Source organism: Odocoileus virginianus, chromosome 7 (genome assembly GCF_023699985.2).
Source record: "Odocoileus virginianus isolate 20LAN1187 ecotype Illinois chromosome 7, Ovbor_1.2, whole genome shotgun sequence".
In the NCBI taxonomy this organism is placed as follows: domain Eukaryota; kingdom Metazoa; phylum Chordata; class Mammalia; order Artiodactyla; family Cervidae; genus Odocoileus; species Odocoileus virginianus.
In genome coordinates this window covers 58,666,601-58,692,352 of record NC_069680.1, presented here as the reverse complement: position 1 = coordinate 58,692,352, position 25,752 = coordinate 58,666,601, and the positions used below count along the sequence as shown (strand labels likewise).

At 38.1% G+C, this 25,752-nt stretch overlaps 1 protein-coding gene across 2 annotated transcripts in view; it reads right to left on the bottom strand.

Annotated features, from left to right (window-relative positions):
- The window catches only part of TET1 (tet methylcytosine dioxygenase 1), a 138,731-nt gene that overhangs the window by 105,700 nt on the left and 7,279 nt on the right, over positions 1–25,752 (bottom strand). For both annotated transcript variants that reach the window (XM_020869895.2, XM_070470742.1), the window contains exon 2: positions 20,165–22,191. In XM_020869895.2, coding sequence (XP_020725554.2) covers positions 20,165–22,069 — 1,905 coding nt within the window. In that variant the 5' untranslated portion in view covers positions 22,070–22,191. The remainder of the gene's footprint in view (positions 1–20,164; positions 22,192–25,752) is intronic.

Here is a 25,752-nt window from a genome sequence, read left to right as displayed (position 1 = left end):
CAGCTGACTTCCAGGTGTTCCACTGCAGCAACAGAGGACAATGTCTGTCATTAATTAAGAAAACAAGTACAAATAAACAAGGTATTGAGCAATAAAAACTCATTTAATATACAAATGAAGATATTCAAGCAAACAGTATTTCAGGACATTGGAACCTCTCCCAGATAAGCCTAATGCTAACAAGATTTCTGATAGAGTTAGGGCATGCTAATTTCACCATAAAATATAACCTAATCTTACATTTATTAGTTTAAAAGAAAATGAGGGAGTGGTGGTCAAGTGGTTGGGATTTGGCACATTTTCACTGCCGTGGCCTGGGACCAATCCCTACTCAGGACACTAAGATTCTGTGCTGGGGTGGTGGGGGTGGGGGAAGAGAATGTGAAACTGTCACTTCCAGTTGTAACAGAATTGGTAATTTGGAACAACTGCTTAAGACAAAGAAAAAATACACAAAATATAAAAACATTTGCACAGAGGCATAGAAGAGTGAAAAGTTACCATGATGTTATAGAATTAATTACCAGACCATGATTTAGGAAGGCATGAGGTCCAGGGAATGGTAAAAGTTTCTTAAGTAGAAACCAAAAATGGAAAAAAAAAAAAAGAGCTAGAAAGATGGTTAAAAAGACTGTAACCTTGAAATTAAAATACAGAAGCAGTGGGACTGGCAAAATCAAAGAGTTTAAATATTTGATTCCTGTCAAAAAATTATATTTTTGTAAAATGAGCTTATAAAATTCTTTTGTTAAAACTTTTATTGTAGTCAACTTACAATGTTGTGCTAGTTTCTGGTATATATCAATGTGATTCGATTTTTTATATATATTTTTTCTTTTCCATTATAGGCTATGATATACATGATATTGAATATAATTCCTTGTGCTATACGGTAGCTCCTTGTTAAAATGATCCTATAAGATTCTTATACCACATCTTATACCACATCTCTTTCAAAGTTTCACAAGTCTAAGATAGCAGCAATAAACTTAGCATGGCTATCTTCAACCAGTTCACATTTCGGTTCCACTTCTCTGTACCTCCAGGTTCTTCACATTTTGATTGTTGCCCTTGCTCAAAGACGTGGTGGTTAAAATGAGCCCTTAGCATGAGCCAAGGGCTCTAATCCAAGATCAACTGTGTAGTCTTAGACAAGTTACTTGGCCTATCTAAGCCTCATTGTCTTATTTATACATTGGGGGAAGAATGTACATTTCATAGGACTATTGTAAAGATGAAATGAGACAATGAGAATTTTAGTTCTTAATACAGCCCCAGGCACTTAGTATGTATTCAGTACAGAACAGTTGTTATTAACCCCTTTGGATGTCAGTGTTTACTACACAACAGTTTCACAGCCATGACTGGTATCACTCAATTCAACCAACATTTGCTCAGTGCATATCAAATGACAAGCACCCAAAATTAATTTGTTTTAATCCTAATGCCTAGTGTAATGAATTCAAAAGTTGGGCCTTGGGAAGATACTTAAGTTATACCAGTTAAATTGAATGAGATTAGCACATTCTAAAAGAAGCTCAAGAGAGATCCCTAGCCTCTTCCACCATGTGAGGACAGTGAGAAGGCACCAGTTATAAACCAGGAAATGGGCCTTCCCCAGAACTATGAGCAATAAATCTCTGTTGTTATAAGCCACCCAGGCTGCAGTATTTTGTTGTAGCAGCCCAAATGGACAGACTTGAAATAGACACTTCTCCAAAGATGCACAAATGGTCAATAAACACTTGAAAGGATGCTTGACATCATTAATGAGAGAAATGCAAACCAAAACCATCCTGGAGTATCACTTTACACCCACTAAGAAGGCAATAACAAAAAAGTCAGATAATAAGCTTCGATGAGGATGTGGAGAAATTAGAACCCTCATACACTGCTAGTTGAATCTAAAATGATATGGTTGCTTTGGAAAACAGTTCGGCAACAAAAAGTTGCCAGAGGACCCAGCAGTTACACTCCTCAGAATATACACAGCTCCAGAGAGATCCCTAGACTTTTCAACTCAGAGATTTCCCTAGCCTTTCCACACATATTTTTGTGTGAAAGATATGTTCACACAAAAACCTGTACACATTTGTTCCTAAATGCATTATTCATAACAGCTAAAAAGTAGAAACAACCCAGAAGTCCATCAACTGATGAATGTTTATACAAAATGTGGCTTATTCATGCAATGAAAAAATATTCAGCCATGAAAGTACTGATAAATGCAAAGGCAAGGACAAAACTTGAAAACATTAGGCTAAAGTGAAAGAAGCCAGATACAAAAGACAAAATATTGTATGATTCCATTTATATGAAATACCCAGAATAGACAAATTCATAAAGACAAAAAGCAGATTAGTGGTTGCCAGGAGCTGACAGAGGGAAGAATGCAGAGTCACTGCTTAATTATACTGGGTTTGTTTTTTGGGGTGATGAACACATTCAAAAAATAGATTGTGGGGAGGGAAGAGGGAGGGGGGATCAGGATGGGGAACACATGTAAATCCATGGCTGATCCATGTCAATGTATGGCAAAAACCACTACAATAGTGTAAAAACCACTACAACATTGACAATATCCATGTCCATGTATGGCAAAAACCATACATGTAAAAACACATGTAAATCCATGGCTAACCCATGTCAATGTATGGCAAAAACCACTACAATCCAACTAATAAAAATAAATGGAAAAAAAGAAAGAAAGAAATAGATTGTGGTAATGGTTGCACAATCTTGTAAACATACTAAAGACCAGGAATTCCTTGGTGGTCCAGTGGTTAGGACACCAAAGTTCATGGCAGAGGGCATGGGTTCAATCTCTGGTTGGGGAACTAAGATCTGAAAGTCATGTGGCCAAAAATAGATTAAAAAATACAAAATAATATATAAATATAATATATATTTAAATATATGTATAAAACACCAGAAATGACCCTAGAAAATGAAATTAGGTGAATAAAGAAGGTAATTTAATTTTACATTGCCTAGTAGACAAATCTCCCTGCAATTCTGCATCAACTCCTAAATAAGTTATTTATTCTGTCAAGAACAGAGGGAAACTAACACACACACAAACACACACACACTTTTCTCTCTAAACCTAAACTGGAGGAGCTCCCTGCAAAAGTCATGGCTTGCACAGAAGCAACCTAACTGTCCATCAATATAAGGAAGGGGTAAAGAAGATGTGGTGCATATGTATAAGGGAATATTACTCAACTGTAAAAAGGAACAAAATGGTGTCATGTGGGTGGACCCAGAGAGGGTCACACAGAATGCAGTAAGTCAGAAAGAGGAAAACAAATACATAGTCACATATATATGTGGAAACTAGAAAAATGGTATAGAAGATCTTATTTGCAAAACAGAAATAAAGACACAGACATAGAGAAAAATGTATAGACACCAAGTGGGGGAAAGGAGTTGGGGGGGCGGTGAATTGAGACATTCGGACTGATATATATACACTGCTATGTATAAAACAGATAAGTAATGAGAACCTACTGTGTGTCACAGGGAACTCTATCCAATGCTCTGTGGTGACCTATATGGGAAGGAAATTCCAAAAAGAGCAGATATATGTTTACATATGACTGATTACTTTGCTACACGGCGGAAATTGACATAGCAACGTAAAGCAAGTAAAGTGAAAGTGAAGTCGCTCAGTCGTGTCCGACTCTTTAACCCTATGGACTGTAGCCTACCAGGCTCCTCCATCCATGGGATTTTCCAGGCAAGAGTACTGGAGTGGGTTGCCATTTCCTTCTCCCAAAGCAACTAAACTTCAATTTAAAAGTCCATGACTTGAATCAACTGTGGGCTTCCATTGTCTTAACCTCCTACTTCCTCCTGCCTTGATCCTACTTTTGCACTTTAACAGAAAACTCACCACAAAATGGTGTTCCATATGAAATATGATATGAAAATAAGCTGTGTAGTGTGAATGTCTAGAATACAGCAGAAACACCAAAACCCTTTCATTATACAAGGACAAGAAAATAACTGTGGCATCATTGTCTCGCCGGAAACCACAACTATAATTCCATATCACATGGGAATGGTGAAATCAATTCATTCATAATGCATCTTAATCCTCTAGCAGGAAAAATGCATTTGCAGATCCTGTGAAATGGCATGTACTGGCTACTTCTGCAGACTTTACCTACTTTCCTCTAAAAAACCTGAGTCAAATAGCAAGAGAGAAATGGGTGAAAGTAATGAAATGAATTAGGCAAATCTCCACAAGGCTAAAACAATCACCACAGATTTAAGCATACATATGTAGCAGGGACTCTTCTAGACCCTTTGTAGACTTCAGCTCTGCTCCTCAGGACATCCCTGCTTCACGGGTCTGACTATGACAATGTTACAAATAGATCCATTTTCACAATGGAGGGACATCAGAACTCTTAGTATAATTTAATCATAGTAACAGGGGTCAATTTTATTCTTTCCAAGCTTGATAAGATTAGTGTGATTCTCTTACTTGTTTTTATTTTGGGGGGTAGGAAACATGATTTACATTTCTGTGAAATCTAATGAAAGTTAAAGATCATCTTTCCAGGAAAAAGCATAAAAAGCGTATAATATTGAGGGGATGGAATCACAGAGCACTGAAGTCCATCCGGATTAAAAACTGCTGCTGCAGTTCTAACCTTATCATTTTTGAAACATTTTATGAAAGACAAGTGTTGGGATCATCGAAATTAGGATCAAATTAGTCTTAGGAATTCTTGTCTAGCAACCAAAAACATGTGGAAAATTTAGCAGGACTAAAGCACTAATATAATAATAAATGTTAAAATTCTGGTTTTTTCCATAGTAGCTAAAAATACACCAAGTACCTAATCTGATCTGGCTAGTATCCAGTCATTAGTTAAGAGGTATGCTGAAATGTTGGCACAAGCTCCATTTTTGAGAGGACATGAAGATGTGTTTACCAAAAAGAATGTAACAGAAACTTGAGTTTCCCAGTTTTTGAGAAGGAAATTGACCCAATTTTCCAAAAACAAAAAACCTGTACTACAAACTTCAGGTTTCCAAAGATGATAAAGGTTTAAGAAACTGTTGTGTGTGTATGTTAGTAGCTGAGTTGTGTCAGACTCTTTGCCACCTCATGGACTTTAGCTTGCCAGGCTCCTCTGTCCTTGGGATTCATCAGGCAAGAATATTGGAGTGGGTTGCCATTTCCTTCTCCAGGGGATCTTCCCAACTCAGGGTCTCCCACATTGCAAGCAGATTCTTTGCCATCTGAGCCACCGGGGAAGCCCCAGTAGGCTTCCCTATTTAGGCAATAATAAATCATAAATCATTAGCAAAATACCAAAGTTTCAATTATGCTAATACTTCTAGCTTGACATAAAGGACTAGTAGATTCCAGTGTCAAGAACACAATTTGAAACAGGAACCAAGATTTATATGGATAAAAAAGTTCACTAAATATAAAGTAACTCATCCAGTAATGAAGAATGATGTAGTGGGTTACGTTCATTATCCCAAAAGAATATTATACACATATTTTTAAAACCTTTACAGATTTTTACTTACAAGGGAAATGCTGATGATATACCAAGCAAAAATAAAAAGGAGAAAAAATTGTGCCCCAATCAACTTTAACAATGTTATTTATTTTTTCTGTGTGTGTGCGCGTGCGCGTGCACACATTTAGCTTTATTGTAACAAAGCAATTTGTATACCTTTAACATTTCAAACTGTGCATCATCTTTCCTTTCTAGTGAAACAAAAAGAAAAAAATTTAAAACAATGGTATTTTTCAAATGTAGAAAAAATACTATATACTCATAGGGGTTGCCTCTAGATAATAGAATTAAAGTTTATCTTTTCATATTTGTTTCTTTTTTCTTTCTTTCTTGCTGCATGGTCTATAGAATCTTAGTTCCCAGAACCAGGGATTGAAGCTGCACGTGCCACAGTGAAAGCATTATTTCTAACCACTGGATTGCCTCGTCTAAACTTTCTAAATACAAATTACATCACTTTGATTTAGTATGTTTTATTACTTTTTAAATAAAACATAAGTTCTTTAAGTAGCAACTCAAACCATTTTAGAAAAATTTAGTCAAAAATTTAAAGCCACATATTTTTTTTAATACATCCCTACCACATCCAAAAAATCCAGTCCTCAGAGGTAAATGGTTCCAACATTTGGTTTGGTAGGTGTGTATCCTTCTAGAATTGTTTTCTGAAACTCTATTTACAATTAGAAAAGCGTAATTTTGATTTTTCATGGTCTTTTTTCCTTTAGAATTCTGAGTTGTCTAAACTTCGCATCTTGATATAACTCAAAGTGCAAATGGACATGGCTGTAATTTTAAACAACACAAGCAGCTGCTTTTTTAAACATATTTTTAAAGCACTGTTTATCTTCCTAAAAATGTTTTTCTCAAGTTTTCTTCTTAAATTTCTATTATAGATATGCCATGATCCTAATATCTTTGGTACTTGAAAATGACATATATAGGATAAACCCCAAAATATGTTGGAGTAGTAGTTGCTAAGATGATACATTAAGTACATATGGAATATGATGGTTTGCAGAGCACTTTTTTTTTAAGAGACACTAGTATGTGACATAGGCTGAATCTTACATTTTTTATGAGATTTCATTCATTCATTGGATCATTTATTCAACAAACATTTGTTGAGCACCTATTATGTGCTGGCACCTTCCCTAGCCTGGGCTTTGGCTCTTTTAGAAGTAAACACCCCACCTATAATCATTGCTTTCTCACGATCCCCTTCTTTTTAAAGCTTCCTTGGTAGCTAAGCTGGTAAAAAATCCTCCTGCAATGCAGGAGATCCCAGTTCGATTCCTGGGTCAGGAAGACCCCCTGGAGAAGGGATGGGCTACACACTCCAGTATTCTTGGGCTTCTCTGATGGCTCAGACGGTAAAGAAACAGCCAGCAATGTGGGAGATCTGGGTTCCATCAGTATTAATGGGACATAAATAAATCAGAAAAGAACAAGATTTCTCTTGTTGCTTACTCTTGTTGCAGACATGAGCTGATGCTGATTAGCATAGACTTTCTGGATAATCATGACTTGAGCACCTAGTCTCAATATCAAGGTAATGATTTGAATTGCTTAGATTAATTTGATTCATTTGTTAGCTGTGTTTTATTTTATTATGAAATTAATGCAAAAATATTTGATTCCCAGGTGTCACTTAGTGGTAAAGAACCCATCTGCCAATACAGGAGATACAAGAGTTAGTTCAGTCCCTGCTATTTCAATCCCTGCATCAGGAAGATCCCGTGGAGGAGCACAGAGCAATCCACTCCAGTATTCTTGCCTGGAGAATCCATGGACAGAGGAGCCTGGCAGGCTACAATTCATGGGGTTGTGAAGAGTTGGACATGACTGAAGTGACTTAGCACACACACACACAATGCAAAAATATGTGATTCCTGTTTACTTGTGCCACATTCATTATAGTATCACAATGACAGCCTACTTTATAAAGAGAATGACTTTTGAAGATTTGAAACAATCAACTCTTGAAACACTACTCTGGAATTTAAAAAAATAAATCAAGAAGCTGACCAGAAAGAGCTGGGGACACAGGCTCTATAGCAAAATAAACGTACCAAACTACAACGCTCACTAGTAAGTGATAGTATAACTTGGATAATATGGATATTAGATGAAGGGGTTAAGTCAGTTTCACATTTTTTTTTTTTTTTCTGGATAAGATGGTCTACACAAAATGGCAAGGTAAGTTTTGAACCATATTGACAAGATTCCAGAAATTAGCATACACTGATCAGAATCAGTCAAGATCAGCGTGGTTTTGTTGACATGCTTTATTTTTTAAATTGACATATACTTAATATACAATGTAGTGTTAGTTGCTGGTGTACAACAGAGTGATAGAGTTTATGTGTATATACACGTATTCTCAACATGCAAGGTTCCTAGACACCAAAGGCTCTTTTTCCTATGGTCAGCTCTGTGGTGAGGTATGCTACTGAAGACTCAGCAGTGATCCAAAGAGATTCCTTAAAGGCATATTTAAGGACATATAACATCTGCCCTCAATTGCAAAACTTGGTAGCAAAAATTTGTTCCATATGCCATATATAACACATGCCAAAATGAAATCCGGCTGTTTGAAAACAGTAAGAAAAGCAGTGGCCAGGAGAGGCCTGTCCCACTCCACTCCCACTAACATGGATAAAATAAAATTAAACGAGTATGTCAACCAATTCCAAAGAGACATCTCCAGAACCAGACTGCTAGCACACAGTTGCTTGTTCAATTTGTATCATATACTACTATTAACTTTTAGCTTTTCAAATATAACCTCTATAGGTATTGCTATTTTTCCAGGGGTACTTTCTATTAAAGGTAGCAAGGTAACAAATTGCACATGTATGGTGTTATCTAGTAGCTACTGATCTAACCAAGCATATAATAACGCTTTAATATTTGGGGGGGAATCAATATTAACTGGAGTAGGGAATTTCCAGGCAGTCCAGTGGTTAGAACATAGAGCTTTCACCATGGTAGCCAGGGTTCAATCCCTGGTCTGGGAACTAAGATCCCACAAGCTGCCTGGTGTGGAGAAAAAAACAACCATGCACACACACAAACACATACACAAAACCACACCAAAAAAACTGGAATAAATATTGAGACTATTTCACCTTGGCAACCAATTCACAAAGTGCTTAGTCATTTGATTATTCAATTCATGAAATTAAAAGATCACTTTTCATTCCAATCCCAAAGAAAGGCAATGCCAAAGAATGTTCAAACTACCATACAAATGTGCTCATTTCACATGCTAGGAAGGTAATGCTGAAAATCCTTCAAGCTAGGTTTCAGCAGTACATGAACTGAGAACTTCCAGATGTTCAAGCTGGATTTAGAAAAGGCAGAGAACCAGAGATTAAATTGCCAGCATCCACTGGATCAAAGAGAAAGCAAGTGAATTCCAGAAAAACATCTATCTCTGCTTCATTGACTACACTAAAGCCTTTGACTGTGTGGATCACAACAAACTATTTAATATTCTTAAAGAGATGGTAATAGAAGACCACCTTACCTATCTCCTGAGAAACCTGTATGTGGGTCAAGAAGCAATGGTTAGAACCAGACATGGAACCATGGACTCGTACAAAATTGGGAAAGGAGTACGTCAAGGTTGTATATTGTCACCCTGCTTATTTAACTTCTATGCAGAGTACATCATGCAAAATGCTGGCAGAATGAAGCACAAGCTGGAATCAAGATTGCCAGGAGAAATATCAATAACCTCAGATACGCATATGACACCATCCTTATGGCAGAAAGCAAAGAACTAAAGAGCCTCTTGATGAAAATGAAAGAGGAGCGTGAAAAGCTGGCTTAAAACTCAACATTCAAAAAATGAAGATCACAGCATCCAGTCCCATCACATCATGGCAAATAGATGGATTTGGCAAATAATGACAGATTTTCTTTTCTTGGGCTCCAAAATCACTGTGGATGGTAACTGCAGCCGTGAAATTAAAAGTTGCTTGCTCCTTAGAAGAAAAGTTATGACCAACCTAGACAGCGTATTAAAAAGCAGAGACATTACTTTGTCAACAAAGGTTCATATAGTCAAAGCTATGGTTTTTCCAGTAGTCACATATGGATATAAGAGCTGGACCATAAAGAAGGCTGAGCACAGAAGAATTAATGCTTTCAAATTGTGGTGCTGGAGAAGACTCTTGAGAGTCCCTTGGACAGCAAGATCAAATCGGTCAACGCTAAAGAACATCAACCCTGAATAGTCACTGGAAGGACTGATGCTGAAGTTGAAGATCCAGTACTTTGGCAACCTGATGGGAAGAGCAGACTCATTGGAAAAGACCCTGATACTGGGAAAAACTGAGGATAGGAGGAGAAGAGGGCAACAAAAGTTGAGATAACATCACCAACTCAACAGACATGAATTTGAGCAAACTCTGGAAGACAGCTAAGGACACAGAAGCCTGGCATGCTGCAGTCCATGGAGTCACACAAGCTTCAGACACAACTTAGCAACTGAACAATAAAGGTTTGATACTAAAAAGCACCCCTGCTACTTGTAAACTTCTTTCACTATTCAATAAATAGAATAATGCATATGTGTCAATATGCTAAATCACAAATACATATAAGGAATACCTAGCCAAGGGCAAATTCCTAGGTAACTATGAGTTACAAAGTTAGTGGTTTTAATTATCTGTATTTCTTAATATGGAGAACAGTAAACTGAACAAAATTAGGTAGAAGAATAACACTTTATCTCTTGGCCAAAGATATCACTGGGAAGACTATCTAGTCATCTTGTTGTACAATTAAAATAAATCATTGTGAGGCAAAAACACAATTTCTGATCAAAAAAAGTAAATCAAAATTGCTTTTATTTCTCCCAGATATTATTAGTTAATGTCTTGAGAACTGGCATATATCTTTGGGGGCTAAGTATATTTTGGAAGAAAAATAACTCTGTTTTTAAAATGCATATTTATTTCATATAAGCACTAATAGATATTAAGATTTCAAAACTATAAATGTATTTTCTCTCTCACTCCAACCCTCAATAATAAGTAAAATAATTCTAATGTGAGGAACAAACATATGAAATATATTTGCTTAACAATATTCTTAGTTATCAAAGTAATTGGGCTTCAATCACTAATAAGCATGTAAAGTATCAAAAGTCTGGTATTGAATGCTTAAAAATAAAACAAATTAAATAGCTCTATATTAGAAACTATGAAATATTGAAATAAAGTAAGACATAAATATACTATGGTCATGAACTGGAAGATTCAATATTGTAAAAAATATCAGTCTCTCCAAACTGATATATAGATTCAACACAAACACAATAAAAATTTCAGCATGGCTTTTGGTGGAAATTTACAAGTGGATTAAAAAATTTGGGTATTCCCAGGTGGTCCAGTGATTAGAACTCTGAACTCTCACTGCCAAGGGCGGGTTGGATTTCTAATCTGGGAATTAAGATCCGACAGGCCAAGCATGCCCAGTCCCCAAAAAAGAAAAAAGAGTCATGAAAGAACAACAACAGAATAGCCTAAATAAATATTGAAAAAACAATACTGAAGGACTCATATTACCAGCCAGCAAGACTAGCAGTAAAGCCTAATAATGATGCAAGTTTAGATACAAAGACAGAAAAAAAGGCCAATGAAAAGAGTCTATAAATGATTCAGAACTAATCAGTCACCCGATTTGTGACAAAGTCGATGCCGTAGTGGGGAAAGTACAGGCATTTCAGTAATGGTGCTGGTCTAACAGACACCCAGATGAAGAAGAACGCATCTTGAGTCACCTCTCACACAATATGCAAAAGTCAATTCCATATCTTCATACAGCTATGAATGATTGCTTTTAAAAAGTAGCTTTTAAAGAAGAAAACAAAAGAGAACAACTTTATGTCCTTGGAACTTGCAGAAAATAAACAAAATTTTCTGAAACAAGAAATAAAAAAAGTTACCATAAAGAAGAGAGGTAAACTGGGCTACATTAAAAATAAGAGTTTCTGTTCATTTGGGACTTGCCTGGTGGACAATGGCTAAGACTCCAAGCTCTGAGTGCAGGGGGCCCAGGTTTGATCCCTGGTCAGGAAACTAGCAAGCAGATCAAACTAGTCAATCCTGATGGATATCAATCCTAAATATTCATTGGAAGGCCTGATGCTGAAACAGAAGCTCCAATACTTTGGCTACTTCATGCAAAGAACCAAGTCATTAGAAAAGACCCTGATGCTGGGAAAGTTTGAAGGCAGGAGGAGAAGGAGAAGACAGAATATGAGAATGGCGTCACCGACTCAATGGACATGAGTTTGAGCAAGCTCCAGGAGATGGCGAAAGACAGGGAAGCCTGGTGTGCTGTAGTCCATGGGGTTGCAAAAGTTGGACATGACTGAGCGACTGAACAACAGGGAGCTAGAACCCACACGCTGCAAATAAGACCTGGTGCAAAAATACATAAAGTTTTTAGAAAAAAAGAAAAGAATTTCTGTTCATTAAAAAGCACAGGGAGTTCCCTTGTGGTCCAATGGTTAAGACTCTGGGCTTTGACTGCCAGGCCTGGGTTGGATCCCTGGTTGGGGAACTAAGATCCTGCAAGTCTTGAAGTGTGGCCAAAAACTAAGAAGCACAATTAAGTGAAACATTGCCATAAAATAGATCAAGATTGGAGGAGGAAATGGCAACCCACTCCAGTACTTTTGCCAGGAGAATCCCATGGACAGAGGAGCCTGGCAGGTTACATTCCATGGGGTCGCTAAGACTCGGACATGACTGAGTGAGCACAAATACACAAAATAAATTCATACCACCTGTCGTTATCCTTAAAGGCAAAAAAAAAAAAAAAAAAAGATCAAGATATATGCAATTATTTATCCAACAAAGAATTTGTTTCAACAAAATATAATAAACTAATGAATTAGTAGTAAAAAGCCAATTTAAAAGTGAATAAAAGTAGGACTTTCCTGGTGTTCCAGTGGTTAAGACTCCATGTTGCCACTGTAGGGGTTAGGGTCAGGGAACTAAGGTCCTGCAAACTGCACAGCAAAACAAAAAAATAAATAGAGAGAGCTCGATTTCATTAGTCATCAAGGAAATGCAGTGTAGTGATGCCACTATACAGCCAATGAAATTATTAAAACAAAATAAGAGAAGGTACCAACTGTTGGATAGGTAGCAAGTGGAACTCTCATACACTACTGTAAAGAGTCTTAACTGGATCAACCACAGCAGTTTGGTAGTATCGATGAAAGTTAAGCATATGCATATTTTATGACAAAGCAATTCCACTCCTAGGAATATAGGTAATAGAACGCATGCATATATTCACCAAAAGACTTTCATAAAAAAGTCCATAGTAGCACTACAATGTTTATTCTCCTGTTCGGTTCTGTACTATAACATTCTACTGCCCATTAACAACAGAATGGATAGGCAATATGACATATGACAAAACAACAGAGTAGATATTGTTAATTCATGATGTTAACAATAGAATTTCTGTATTGTGATATATACATACAATGGAAAACAACACTACAATGGGGATGAATAACTATAAGCAAGACTACTGATGACCCTCATAAATGTAATATTAGGAAAAGGAGACCATAGACAAGAGTGTACAACTGTTCCCTGCTCTGTTAGAATGACCTTCCCTCAGAGAAGTGTTCCCCGTTTTCTTCTCTGCATCTCCATGCACTCACTGTTGGATGAGTGTGTCTATCAGAGTGTGAGAGTTCAGTATTAGCACAACACAATACATCTTCAGAATCAGCTTTGTCTGGAAAAAGGTGATATTTTGGGGAAAGGGGGAAGCAAGAGAGAGCAAGTGATGCTATGTGAATATCATCTAATATAGGGAAACTTTGAAGTAAGATATGAACAGAAATAAATTAATTAAAATTGTATCTCATATGAACAATATAACCACATTGAAGGGTGAGGGTAGTGTGTGTGAGAGAAAGAAACATTAATTCCACAAAACTAATTCAACAAAGGCATAGTCTAACTTTTGAACACACCACTGACATTTCAGTAACAGCAATAATTTCTGTCACCAAGATCTTGGTTTCTAATTACCATTCTCTACCAAAAAGAACCAAGTTTTCTTGGCTACCTGTCATTTCATCAGGGGCAGAATGGGAAATAGAAAACCTTGGAACAGTTGTGACAGAAAATAATTATGCAAACAATGGTTGAAGGTGCTCCCTGGCCAAATTTGGGGAAATTTGAGCATCAAAATAAGTAATGATAATAAAGAAGCATAATCTACTGAATATAACAAAAATCTACAGGTTGACACTGAAATAAATAGATAAATAAAGTAAGAAGAAAAATCTCTTCCTTGGAGCTTAAAAGAGTTTAAAATCTCTTCCTTGGAGATTTAGAAGAAATGATGAAAACAGAATCAGCTTTTGACAACTATCAGGCTAAAATCAGCAGTGAACACTGAAACTGAAGAGTGAAAATTTGAGGGATAGCTGTATTATTTACAAGCCTCAATGTCCCTGCAAGATATTTATTAAGTACAAAATGAAAAATACTGATCATACCATGGAGACACTATCTTTAACCAAGTGATAAAAATTAAGATCATAAATAGTGGGGCAAAGGACATCATGCCCCTTTTATAAGAAGGTATTCAAACAAAAATGCATAATCCAGATGAAGTCATGAGGAAGCATTAGACAAACCCAAAGTGAGGGACAAAATAAGTAATCTGCACTTTGTAAAAGTAGCAATATCATAAGATATTGCAAAAAATATTCTAACTACCCCCAGAACCTTTGTATTATACTATTCCATGTATATCAAACCCTGGAAAATACAAACAAATGTACAACAATGGAAAGATGTTTGCTTGAGGAAAAGGGGTACAGGTAGGGGTATAAAGACTACGAAGGAATTTTGGGGAGTGATGGATTTTGACTGTGGTAACGGTCACACAGTGTGTGTACATCATAATTATCAAATTGTATACTTTGAATATGTGTAGTTTATTATATGTCAATTATGCCTCAGTAACGTTGTTTTATAAGTCTAAGGAATTACTACAAATTAACAGAGGCCAAAAGGATATTTTCTTATAGGCCAAATAAAGTCTGTGGGTTAGATAATAACAATGGTTCATTGTTAATTTCATAATTTTGATAATAATATGTGAGAACACACTTGTTTTCAGGAAATCTATTCTCTAGTATGTCAGGATAAAGGAATATCATGTCCATGAAAAATTTAGTCTCAATTAATTCAGAAAAACTATTTATATATATGGAGGAGACATATCTGGAAGAGACAGGGCTTCCCTCATAGCTCAGTTGGTAAATCATCTGTCTGCAGTGCCAGAGACCTAGGTTTGATTCCTGGGTCAGGAAGATCCCCTGGAGAACAAAATGGCAACCCACTCCAGTATTCTCGCCTAGAGAATCCCATGGACGGAAGAGTCTGGCAGGCTACAGTTGATGGGGTCACAGGAGTAGGACATGACTTAGCAACTAAACCACCACCATGAAGGAGACAAAAAGAAATAGCACAGGGAACTCTTTTCAGTATTCTCTAATGACCTAAATGGGAAAAGAATCTAAAAAAGAATGGAAGGACTTCCCTGGTGGTCCAGTGGTTAAGACCCTATGCTTTCACTGCAAAACACACAGGTTGGATCCATGTTTGGGGAAATGAGAACTCACATGCTGCATGGGGCAAGCCAAAAAATTAATTAAATTTTTTAAAAGTTTTTAAAAAAAAGTAGATAGATGTATACCTGATTCACTTTACTAGACACCAGAAACTAACACAACATATTAAATCAACTATACTCTGATAAAAAATTATTTTTTTAAAAATTAAAGTAATACAATAAAATGTGTAAAACAGCTAGTGGGAAACTGCTATACAACACAGGGAGCTCAGCTCAGGGCTCTCTGTGATGTCCTAGAGTGGTGTCAGAGCAGGTGGGTGGTAGAGAGGCTCAAGAGGCAGGAAATACATGTTTATTTATAGCTGATTCAGGTTGATGCACAGCAGAAACCACACAACACTGTAAAGCAATCATCCTCCAGTTTCAGAAAATGTTATCATTTGGCTGGAAGATGAACTAAATGCTCCGTACTGTAATATTTCTATAAACATATTTCTATAAATCTGAATTATGCAAAGTAAAAGTTTTTTATGCAGGTCAAGAAGCAACAGAACCACACATGGAACAATAGATTGGTTCCAAATTTGGAAAGGAGTACATCAAGGCTGTATACTGTCACCCTGCTTATTTAACTTCTATGCAGAGTACATCATGCAAAATGCCGGCTGAATGAAGCACAAGCTGGAATCAAAATTGCCAGGGGAAATATCAATAACCTCAGATATGCAGATGACACTACCCTTATGGCAGAAAGTGAAGAACTGAAGAGCTTCTTGATGAAAGTGAAAGAGGAGAGTGAAAAAGCTGGCTTAAAACTCAACATTCAAAAAAATGAAGATGATGGGTGGACAGCCCTCAGCTGGACCAGCGGTTGCAGGGGTTGTGGTGCTGGGCGGTCTGCAGGTGCTAGCAAATCCCACCCAGAGTGTAGAGCTGGTGGTGTCTAGGTAGTCGGGGGAGAAGGAGGAGGCAGGGGTGAATCAATTATAAATGACTCTGAAGCAGGACCCGGAGCCTAAATTCCAAGGTGAGAGAGTGCTGTACTTTCATGGGCGGCTTCTTTATGAAGCAAAGGTACAAAATCTGTTTTGAGAAGTTAGCTGAAACTACTGGTCAGATAATATAATGAGATTTCAGTGATTGGTAGCTGTAGTGAGAGCTACCTTTTTCATAGATTTTCAGATTCATAGTTCCTTTGGCAACCCACTCCAGTACTCTTGCCTGGAAGATCCCATGGACGGAGGAGCCTTGTAGGCTGCAGTCCATGGGGTCACTAAGAGTCGGACAAGATTGAGCAACTTCACTTTCACTTTTCATTTTCATGCATTGGAGAAGGAAATGGCAACCCACTCCAGTGTTCTTGCCTGGAGAATCCCAGGGACGGGGGAGCCTAGTAGGCTGCTGTCCATGGGGTCGCACAGAGTCGGACACGACTGAAGCGACTTAGCAGCAGCAGCAGCATCTTCTCTTTATTGGTGTCTTACTGCTTGCTGAGTGGGTCACATAAAGCATCCTGCCATTCATGTTACTGACCTGCTAAAGGCCAGTAGTTGGAAAGAGCATTTGAGTGGAAAGATGGAGGTTTGAGTGTAGAAGCAAAATAGCATTGTTAGTGATTTGTGATTAAATATTGCCAAAGTCAGCTTTATTGGCAAATATTTGGCATAAAACTCAGCATTCAAAAAACTAAGATCATGGCATCTGGTCCCATGGCCAATAGATTGGGAAACAATGGAAATGGAAACAATGACAGACTTTCTTTTCTTGGGCTCCAAAATCACTGCAGATGGTGCCTGCAACCATGAAATTAAAAGATGCTTCCTCCAAAAGATGCTTTCTTCCAAGAAAAGCTATGACAAAGCTAGACAGCATATCACAAAGCAGAGATGTTACTTTGCTGACAAAGGCCCATATAGTCAAACCTATGGTTTTTCCAGTGGTCATGTAAGGATATGAAAGTTGGACTGTGAAGAAAGCTGAGTGCCAAAGAATTGACGCTTTTGAACTGTGCTATTGGAGAAGACTCTTGAGAATCCCTTGGACTGCAAGGAAATCAAACCAGTCATCCTAAAGGAAATCAGTCCTGAATATTCATTGGAAGGACTGATGCTGAAGCTGAAGCTACAATATTGGACCACCTGATGCAAAGAACTGACTCATTGGAAAAAACTCTGGGAAAGATCGAAGGCAGGAGGAGAAGGGGATGACAGAGGATGAGAGGGTTGGATGGCATCACTGACTCAATGGACACGAGTTTGAGCAAGCTCCAGGAATTTGCGATGGACAGGGAGGCCAGGACTCCATGCAGTCCATGGGGTTGCAAAGAGTTGGACATGACTGAGTGACTGAACTGAGCTGAAAAGTTTTTTAAGATTTTTATAAATAAAGAATGTGGTGTCAAAAAAAAAAAAAAAAGAATGTGGTACTTAGGAGAGTGTGAGCAATAGCCAATATATTCATTCATTCCTTAACAAATACTAGTATTTCCCGCCCTGACAGACCTTGACCACATGGCCATACTTGCTTGCCAGATCAAGTTTACAGAAATAAACCACACACCATCTAAATTTCTAAACCTAATTATTTGAGTTACAAATATATTCTTTTCATTCAATTAACAAGTGTTTACTTAGCACCTATCACTGTAACAAGGCTAGAATGTGCAAGAAAAACAAAGTTCCCTGGAAGCAAACCTGGGGAACATGCACAGATACAGGTGTTGCACAGGAAAGGATGAGTGAAGGGGCGGGGTCTTGTCAGGCAGGGAAAAGGAAGAATATGTCCCATGAGCATGAACATGGAGACAGGACCGTGCACAGTGAGCCTGGGGAAGCAGAAGCACTGGATACAGCTGAAAGTTCAAGTATAATGTAAGTACTGACATCATACAAGACAAAAGAGGTCAGTCATGTCAAGACCCTAAAGATCTCATATTCCATGCTAAGGAATCTAGGCTTCACCTATAATTGGAAGGCATTATTTTCCATTTTTTTTTTGGTGAGATGAATCCCATATACAGAAAAGCACTAATTGGATTAATCTAGGAAAATCAGGGTTATAGAAAGAAAACTTGAGTTACACCTAAGGAGAACTTGTTCAACATCCTGATTTCCCAGTTGGCTGGTATGTTCATCCCAGAATAGAAATGCCATAAATACTTGCCAATAATAAAGAGAAAGTTGAAATTGTCCCAGTAAGAGATAAATGCCTCAACAGCTGGAGCAAAGAAAATGGAGAGATAGGAGTGCTCATATCTTATAGAAAAGAGATAACTAAAAGAATGAGAGAAAGGCCATTAAAGATGACTGAATTTTCCATTTGGGGTGACCTTGTAGATGGTAAACCACTGAACCAAATGTGTAATGCCAGATGAGGAGCAAGTTTAGAAAAGAGCAAATGTGTTCACACCTATTAAAGATAGAGTACCTTTGGCAACAATGTCATTTGGCAATGTTGCAAATCAGGAGCTTACCAGTGAGATCTTTCTGTTACAAAAATGTTGCTACTAAGTGTTTTAGAGGTAAGTTTGTAAGCTATTAAGTTACTGGCCACATTTTGATCTGCTCCCACATGTGTGAAGTGAGGAATAAAGATTATTCATTGCAGTAAGGTTTGTAATACCAAAGTATTTTAAAAAAACACCTTAAATGTGGGACTTCCCTGGTGGTCCAGTGGCTAAGACTCCTCACTCCCAATACAGCGGGTCCGGGTTTGATCCCTGGTCAGAGAACTAGATCTCACCAGACACAACTAAGTATTTGCATGCTGCAGCTAAAGATCCTGCTTGCCACAACTAAGACCCATCACAGCCAAATAAATAATAAATAAACAAATATTTAAAACAAAACACCTTAAATTTCACTGATACACAAGGGTTTAAATGTCTGATCTCTAGAATGAAATAGAAAAGGTTGACTGAATTTAACTTCATAATATTTTAATCTATTCTACTATAGTCGTATTCATAGTAGACTCAAAAAATTTCAAGTGAGTAATCTAAAAATCATAAAACACCATAGTTGACCGGTATTTTAATTTAAGCAAGTTTGAGTATTAACTAAGTTCCATAAAATTCCTTTAAATGTCTAAGTCAATGAATACTTTGACAACCTTAGTTTTGTAACTGTAATAATAAGTATGAGTGTTTTTATGTATATATCATTTTGGACTTTACATACCATTTTCAATTTTTGATTACCATTGAATCCCAACAATCCTGTGAAATATGTAGAGCAAGTGGAAATCATCTGCCAAAAGTTGAAGTGAGAACTCTATTATTGTTATACCTCCAAGGCAAAGTTTCAAGATAAAAGATAGAGACAGTTTTATTCTCTCAAAAGAAAAGTTTATTTCCTCTGGTTTCTCAGGATGCAAGGCATTTAGTGACTTTGTTCCACTCCTAGTTTTTAAAAATGTAGCTTTCAAAATAAGCCACACTAAAATAAGGCACAGTGGAAATCTTTCCAAAACCACATTTCATACAATTTCCCTATTCTCCATCAAAACCTATGATGGAAAAATTTTATGTTCTAGCTTTCTGAGATAAATTCTAAAAATAAGCTAATGTATCACTCAGTGTGCAAGACATGCTTCAGGTTGGTCCTCAAATTCTTATAGATAACTTAAAGCAACATTTTACCAAAGCAAAAGAATGTAATACTGAAGCAAACTATCTCTACATGGATTTCCCTGGTGGTCCAGTTGTTGAGAATCCACTTGGCAGTGGAGGTGACAAGGGTTCGATCCCTGGTCCAGGAAGATTCCAGATGCCATTCCACATGCAGCAATTAAGGCTAAGTGCCACAACTACTGAAACTGGTGCACTCTAGAGTCCCTGCTTACTGCAACTAGAAAAACCCTGCATGCAGCAACGAAACCCAGCACATCAAAACAGAATAAATGTTTAAAAATTTATTTTAAAAAATAGTCTCCGCAGATCACTCTACCAAGTTTCACAGGTGTCCCCAGCCCTTTAGGTATTTGCTTACCTCCAAAGACACAATGACGGATGGCTTCTTTTTCAGTTCCTCACATTTCCTCTTCTTACAGATCTGATGGCTGTTCTTTCTATTTTTACAGTAAGTACATTCACCGCAATTGGTCTTCTGCTGGCAGGGCTCGCAGACCCCACATCGCTTTCGTTTCTTCTTTTCCAAGGTAGGTAGCAGAGTTGTGTAGGAAGGAGAAGAGGTACTAGCAAGTGGCACTGGCCTAGACGCCACAGTGGGGTTGACATCAACCAAGCTGGTGGCACTGATCTGGGAGCTGCCTCCTTCCAATGTGCTGGGACCCACCAGCGAGAGTCGGGCGATGCCCTGTGGAGCTGGCTGGAGTCCTCTCTCGGGGGCTAATGTGAACCCCTGAGTATGAGCTGGCAGAAAGCTTATGTGAATCTTCTTCTCATTTTCTATATTGTTCATAGGTATTACAGGAGGTACCAAAATTATCTCTGAGTTTGATGATGGTTGAGGAGTGTGACCTGAGCCCGAAGGCAAAATCTGCATAGTGCTCGGGACCTCAAGCCCAGATGAAACAGTGCCCCGGAGCTCGGGCCATGCTGGGAGAGCATTACAGGTAGTAACTGGGTTAAGAGGGGCAGGAAGAAAGACAGGCGGGTCTGAGGCAGTACCACTACCCATACCAAGGACTTGTTGATTTAAGATAGCACCAAAGACCTCTCCTTGGACTGGAATAGCACCAAGAATCTCTGGTGGGTCTAGGGTCTCACCCAAAGGCTCTCCATGAACTGGGTTAGCACCAGGAACTTCCCATTGATGTGGGACAGCACTCAAGGCCTGTGCTAGGACAGGGGTGGTATCAGGAACTTCCTGTTGATCTGGGGTAGCTTTGCGTACCTCTTGATGATCTGGTTTAGCACCAAGGGTTTCTTGTTCTGAACCTGCCAAGAGGAGTTTTATTAATGAGGTAGGATATATCGACCCACCAATAGACAAACAGTTTCTAAGGTCCAATGCAGGTACAACCTTATTAAAGCTGGAGGTGGGGCAGCAATCATGTTCACTTTTGATTGGATCCAGGTAAGAATCAGACAGCTTAAGAGATTCTACTCGTGAACCCAAATCTTCTAACTGAATGCTGGGGTTTCCTTCAGAGGTAACCTTGAGGGCTGCTCTTTGGAGCAAAGGAACACAGACAGTGTCCTGAGCAAACATTCTAGGGGAATCACTGATATCATTCAATGTCTCTCTAGAGAATAGTCCTTCTCCACCACATGTCCCTTCCAGTGACCCAGAAAGAATCTCTGCTGCAGGGTCACTAGGAGTAGAGCAAATAATTCTGGAATCCTCGACACCTTGGGACCAAGACTGGGTTGTCTTTTGGCTCTCGTCTTTAATGAAAGATGCATTTTGTATGCCAATTAGCTTCTCTATATCAGGGGGGATTGGGGGGTCTTGCATTGGGACTGAATCATTTTCTGAGTGCTTTACTCCCATGTCTGTAAGTACCTTATAATCACACTCATGTTGCTTTCCTAGATTCTTAGGTGGTGGAACTTTCTTGGGTCTGGCTATGACCACTGGGGGTTGGGAGAGTCGTCTGCTAAGAGAGGTGCTTCGCAGAGCCATTGTAAACCCATTGCAAGTTAAGGACTCTGGGTTCTGAAAAAGAACCTCGGTCCTATCCAAATTCATTCGTGCTGCTCCAGCTCTTGTCAGAAGGCTTCTGACTGGCACAGTCAGTTTGGGTTCTGTTTTTCTCTTAACATCTCTTTCTTGCACGAATTGCTTCAATTTTCCAGGGCTCACAGTCTTGACAGTCACCACATTTTTGTTGGCTGGCTTAGATCCCTTCTTCAGCTGATTGTTTTTCTTTTTGTTTAGATCTTCCCTCCTGACTAATTTGGAAGGTCTTGCGTGGCGAGATCGAGACATAGCTACGAAGTAGGAAAATCTGAAAGGGCACGAGGAACAGAGTCATTGGTCCTTTGGAAAGTCTCACTTCAGAGGAGAATCTGCATGCACCATGGTTGTGCTCAGCTGCACGAGGTTTTGGTCTGAAATAAAAAAACATTGGCAGTGAGTCTTTTTTCTATGCATTCTCTCATTTGAAACAGAATGTTGGAATTTCCCTGGTGGTACAGTAAATAAGAATCTGCTTAGGGGACACAGGGTTGATCCCCGGCCTGGTAAGATTCCACATGCTTTGGAGCAACTAATCCCATGTGCCACAACTACTGAGCCTGAATTCTAGAATCCATATGCCGCAACTATTGAGCCCGTGTGCCTAGAGCCCATGATCCAAAATAAAAGAAGTCACCACAATGAGAAGCCTGTGCACTTCAAGAAGAGTAGCCCCTGCTTGCTGAAACTAGAGAGAGCTTGTGAGTAGCAACAAAGACCCAGCACAACCAAAAAAATGTTTAAAAAAGAAATGGAATATTCACTAGCAATTATTAATTAAAATTAAGGAACTGAGAATATTTACTACAAAACAAAAGTATAATAGACACAAAACATACTAAAGTACCCTTTAAACCTTGGATTCACATAGAAAGCTCCTTTAACTTCTGTGACAATTGATTAAGTTAATGAAATTCTTTGAATAAGCTAAGCATGAGGGCTTCTTTAAATTAGAAGCCACAACTATTGTAGTTACAAGTAGTTTAAAGCTCAAACCTAATCTTTATAAATGTGAATACTTAAAAGCTACCTTTCTCCCTCTCAGTTCCCCAACCAGGTGGCCAGGAAAGGAGCCAGGGCCACAGCAGTGAAAGCACGAAATCCTAACTACTGGACCACCAGGGAATTCCCCAAAAGTTATCTCTTACAGCCTTTTCTCAGTCCATCACCACCCAAGCAGGGTATAATCTGTTGGACAGTAAAGCTGCTAAAGCCAGAGGAAGAAGAGGCTTACATTCTCCAAGAAACTCTACTCCTTGGAGATCCAATAGTATTAATAACATATTTCAGTTAACAACCTAAATTTTTCAGATATGTTTCTAATAAGCAGCCATGTTTAAAAAACAAATCGACTATATGAGGATCTTTTATCTAGTTTGTTTCACTTTTTCTATTTCATATTCAGTGTACCAATGGCAACCCACTCCAGTACTCTTGCCTGGAAAATCTCGTGGACGGAGGAGCCTGGTAGGCTGCAGTCCATGGGGTCACTAAGACTGAACGCCTTCATTTTCACTTTTCACTTTCATGCACTGGAGAAAGCAATGGCAACCCACTCCAGTGTTCTTGCCTGGAGAATCCCAGGGATGGGGAGCCTGGTGGGCTGCTGTCTATGGGGTCACACAGAGTCGGACACGACTGAGGTGACTTAGCAGCAGCAGCAGCAGCTCCCATTTCACTTGGTTTATGTTTTCTAATTTCCAATTCCATCTTTTCTTTTTTTAAATATTCTTTTTCAAGCCTTTATCAAGCATAGTAGAAAAGCTCTTGTATATATATATATATACATATATATATATATATCTTTTAGAAAACTTATGAATTTTTGCCTAACTAAAAAATTTATAACATTGAGTCCAATTGTTTGACTTAGCATAAAAAGAATGCTAGATTTCTAATTTAAAAGAATACACACGAAAAACAAAACAAAAAATAAAAAAACAAGAATACACATGCAGCAAGCAACAAAAGCTTACTGTATAGCATAGGGAACTATAGCCAATATCATATAATAATCTGTAATGAAAAATAACTTCAAAAATAATATGCATATACATATAACTGAACCATGAAAAAAGAATTCTACTTTTTGAAATTTAGTAATGTTTATATTTTTGCCAGTTTTTCTAAATGTTCTATGGACATCTAATAGCAACATATGAGGTACAAAATTTTAAATATATTTGTGTAGGATATAAGATTAATATTAATATAAATCTATTATATTTAAATTATTAATGGCATCATTCAAGATGTTCCTCTTTTTTTTTCTGCACTTGATAAAAATATTTTGAGAAATGTTAATATGTCTTATTATGATTATATATATATTTATTTTCCCTTGTTTTTCTTCTGATTTTTGCTTTATTTATCTTTGTTGTTAGGGGCCTAGTGGTTTACAGTGTTTATCTTCTTTGTGAATTGTACTTTTTATCATTAAAAATAAGTAAATTTAATTTAAAGAATCTACAAATTTTGAGTTTTACACATGCACACACAAACAGCATAAAATCTGGGGAGTTAGTATCACCAGATTAGGTTACAAATAAAACTCATGGGTCCATAAATATCTGAGTACCTCCTCAGTATAAGGAAGGCATTGTCCTGGGGATTGTCACACCCAGAAATGATGTCCCTCTTTCCTCCTTCACCCAACTTAATCCAAAGACTGCTGATTCTAGGTTCTCCTTGGTGGTCCAGTAGCTAAGACTCTGCACTGTCAATGCAGGGGGCCCACATTTGATTCCTAGTCAGAGAACTAAATCCCACATGCTGCAACTAAGAGTTGAAAAGCTACAACTAAAGATCCCACATGCTGCAACTAAGACCCGGTGCAGCCAAATAAGTAGATAAATATTAAAAATCCAAAGAAACAAAGACTGCTGGTTCTAAAGCCCTTCTACCAAGGGTCCCAAAATTTTCAATGTGAATATCTAAGCAAGGAAATTGGAAATAAGGAGAAAATGAGATAATACAAACAGTAAAGAACAATAAATCAAGCAACTATTATTTGAAAGTTCAGAAAAAAGGAGAAAATGAAAGGGGACCGGCCAAGAGCCATCATCAAATTGTACTTTTGTCTCCTCAAATGGCCTGACCCTCACACCAAAGAGATGGGAATACCAGACCACCTGACCTGCCTCTTGAGAAATCTGTATGCAGGTCAGAAAGCAACAGTTAGAACTGGACATGGAACAGCAGACTGGTTCCAAATAGGAAAAGGAGTACATCAAGGCTGTATTTGTCACCCTAGTTATTTAACTTAGATGCAGAATACGTCATGAGAAATGCTGGGATGGAGGAAGCACAAGCTGGAATCAAGAATGCCAGGAGAAATATCAATAACCTCAGATATGCAGATGACACCACCCTTATGGCCCAAAGTAAAGAGAAATTAAAGAGCCTCTTGATGAAAGTGAAAGAGGAGAGTGAAAAAGTTGGCTTAAAGCTCAACATTCAGAAAGCTAAGATCATGGCATCCGGTCCCATCACTTCATGGCAGATAGATGGAAAAACAGTGGAAACAGTGGCTGACTTTATTGTTCTGGGCTCCAAAATCACTACAGATGGTGATTGCAGCCACGAAATAAAAAGACGCTTACCCCTTGGAAGGAAAGTTATGACCAACGTAGACAGCATATTAAAAAGCTGAGACATTACTTTACCAACAGAGGTCCGTCTAGTCAAGGCTATGGTTTTTCCAGTGGTCATGGATGGATGTGAGAGTTGGACTATAAAGAAAGCCGAGTGCCAAAGAATTGATGCTTTTGAACTGTGGTGTTGGAGAAGACTCTGGAGGGTCCCTTGGACTGCAAAGAGATCCAACCAGTCCATCCTAAAGGAGATCAATCCTGGGTGTTCATTGGCAGGACTGATGTTGAAGCTGAAACTCCAACACTTTGGCCACCTGATGTGAAGAACTGACTCATTTGAAA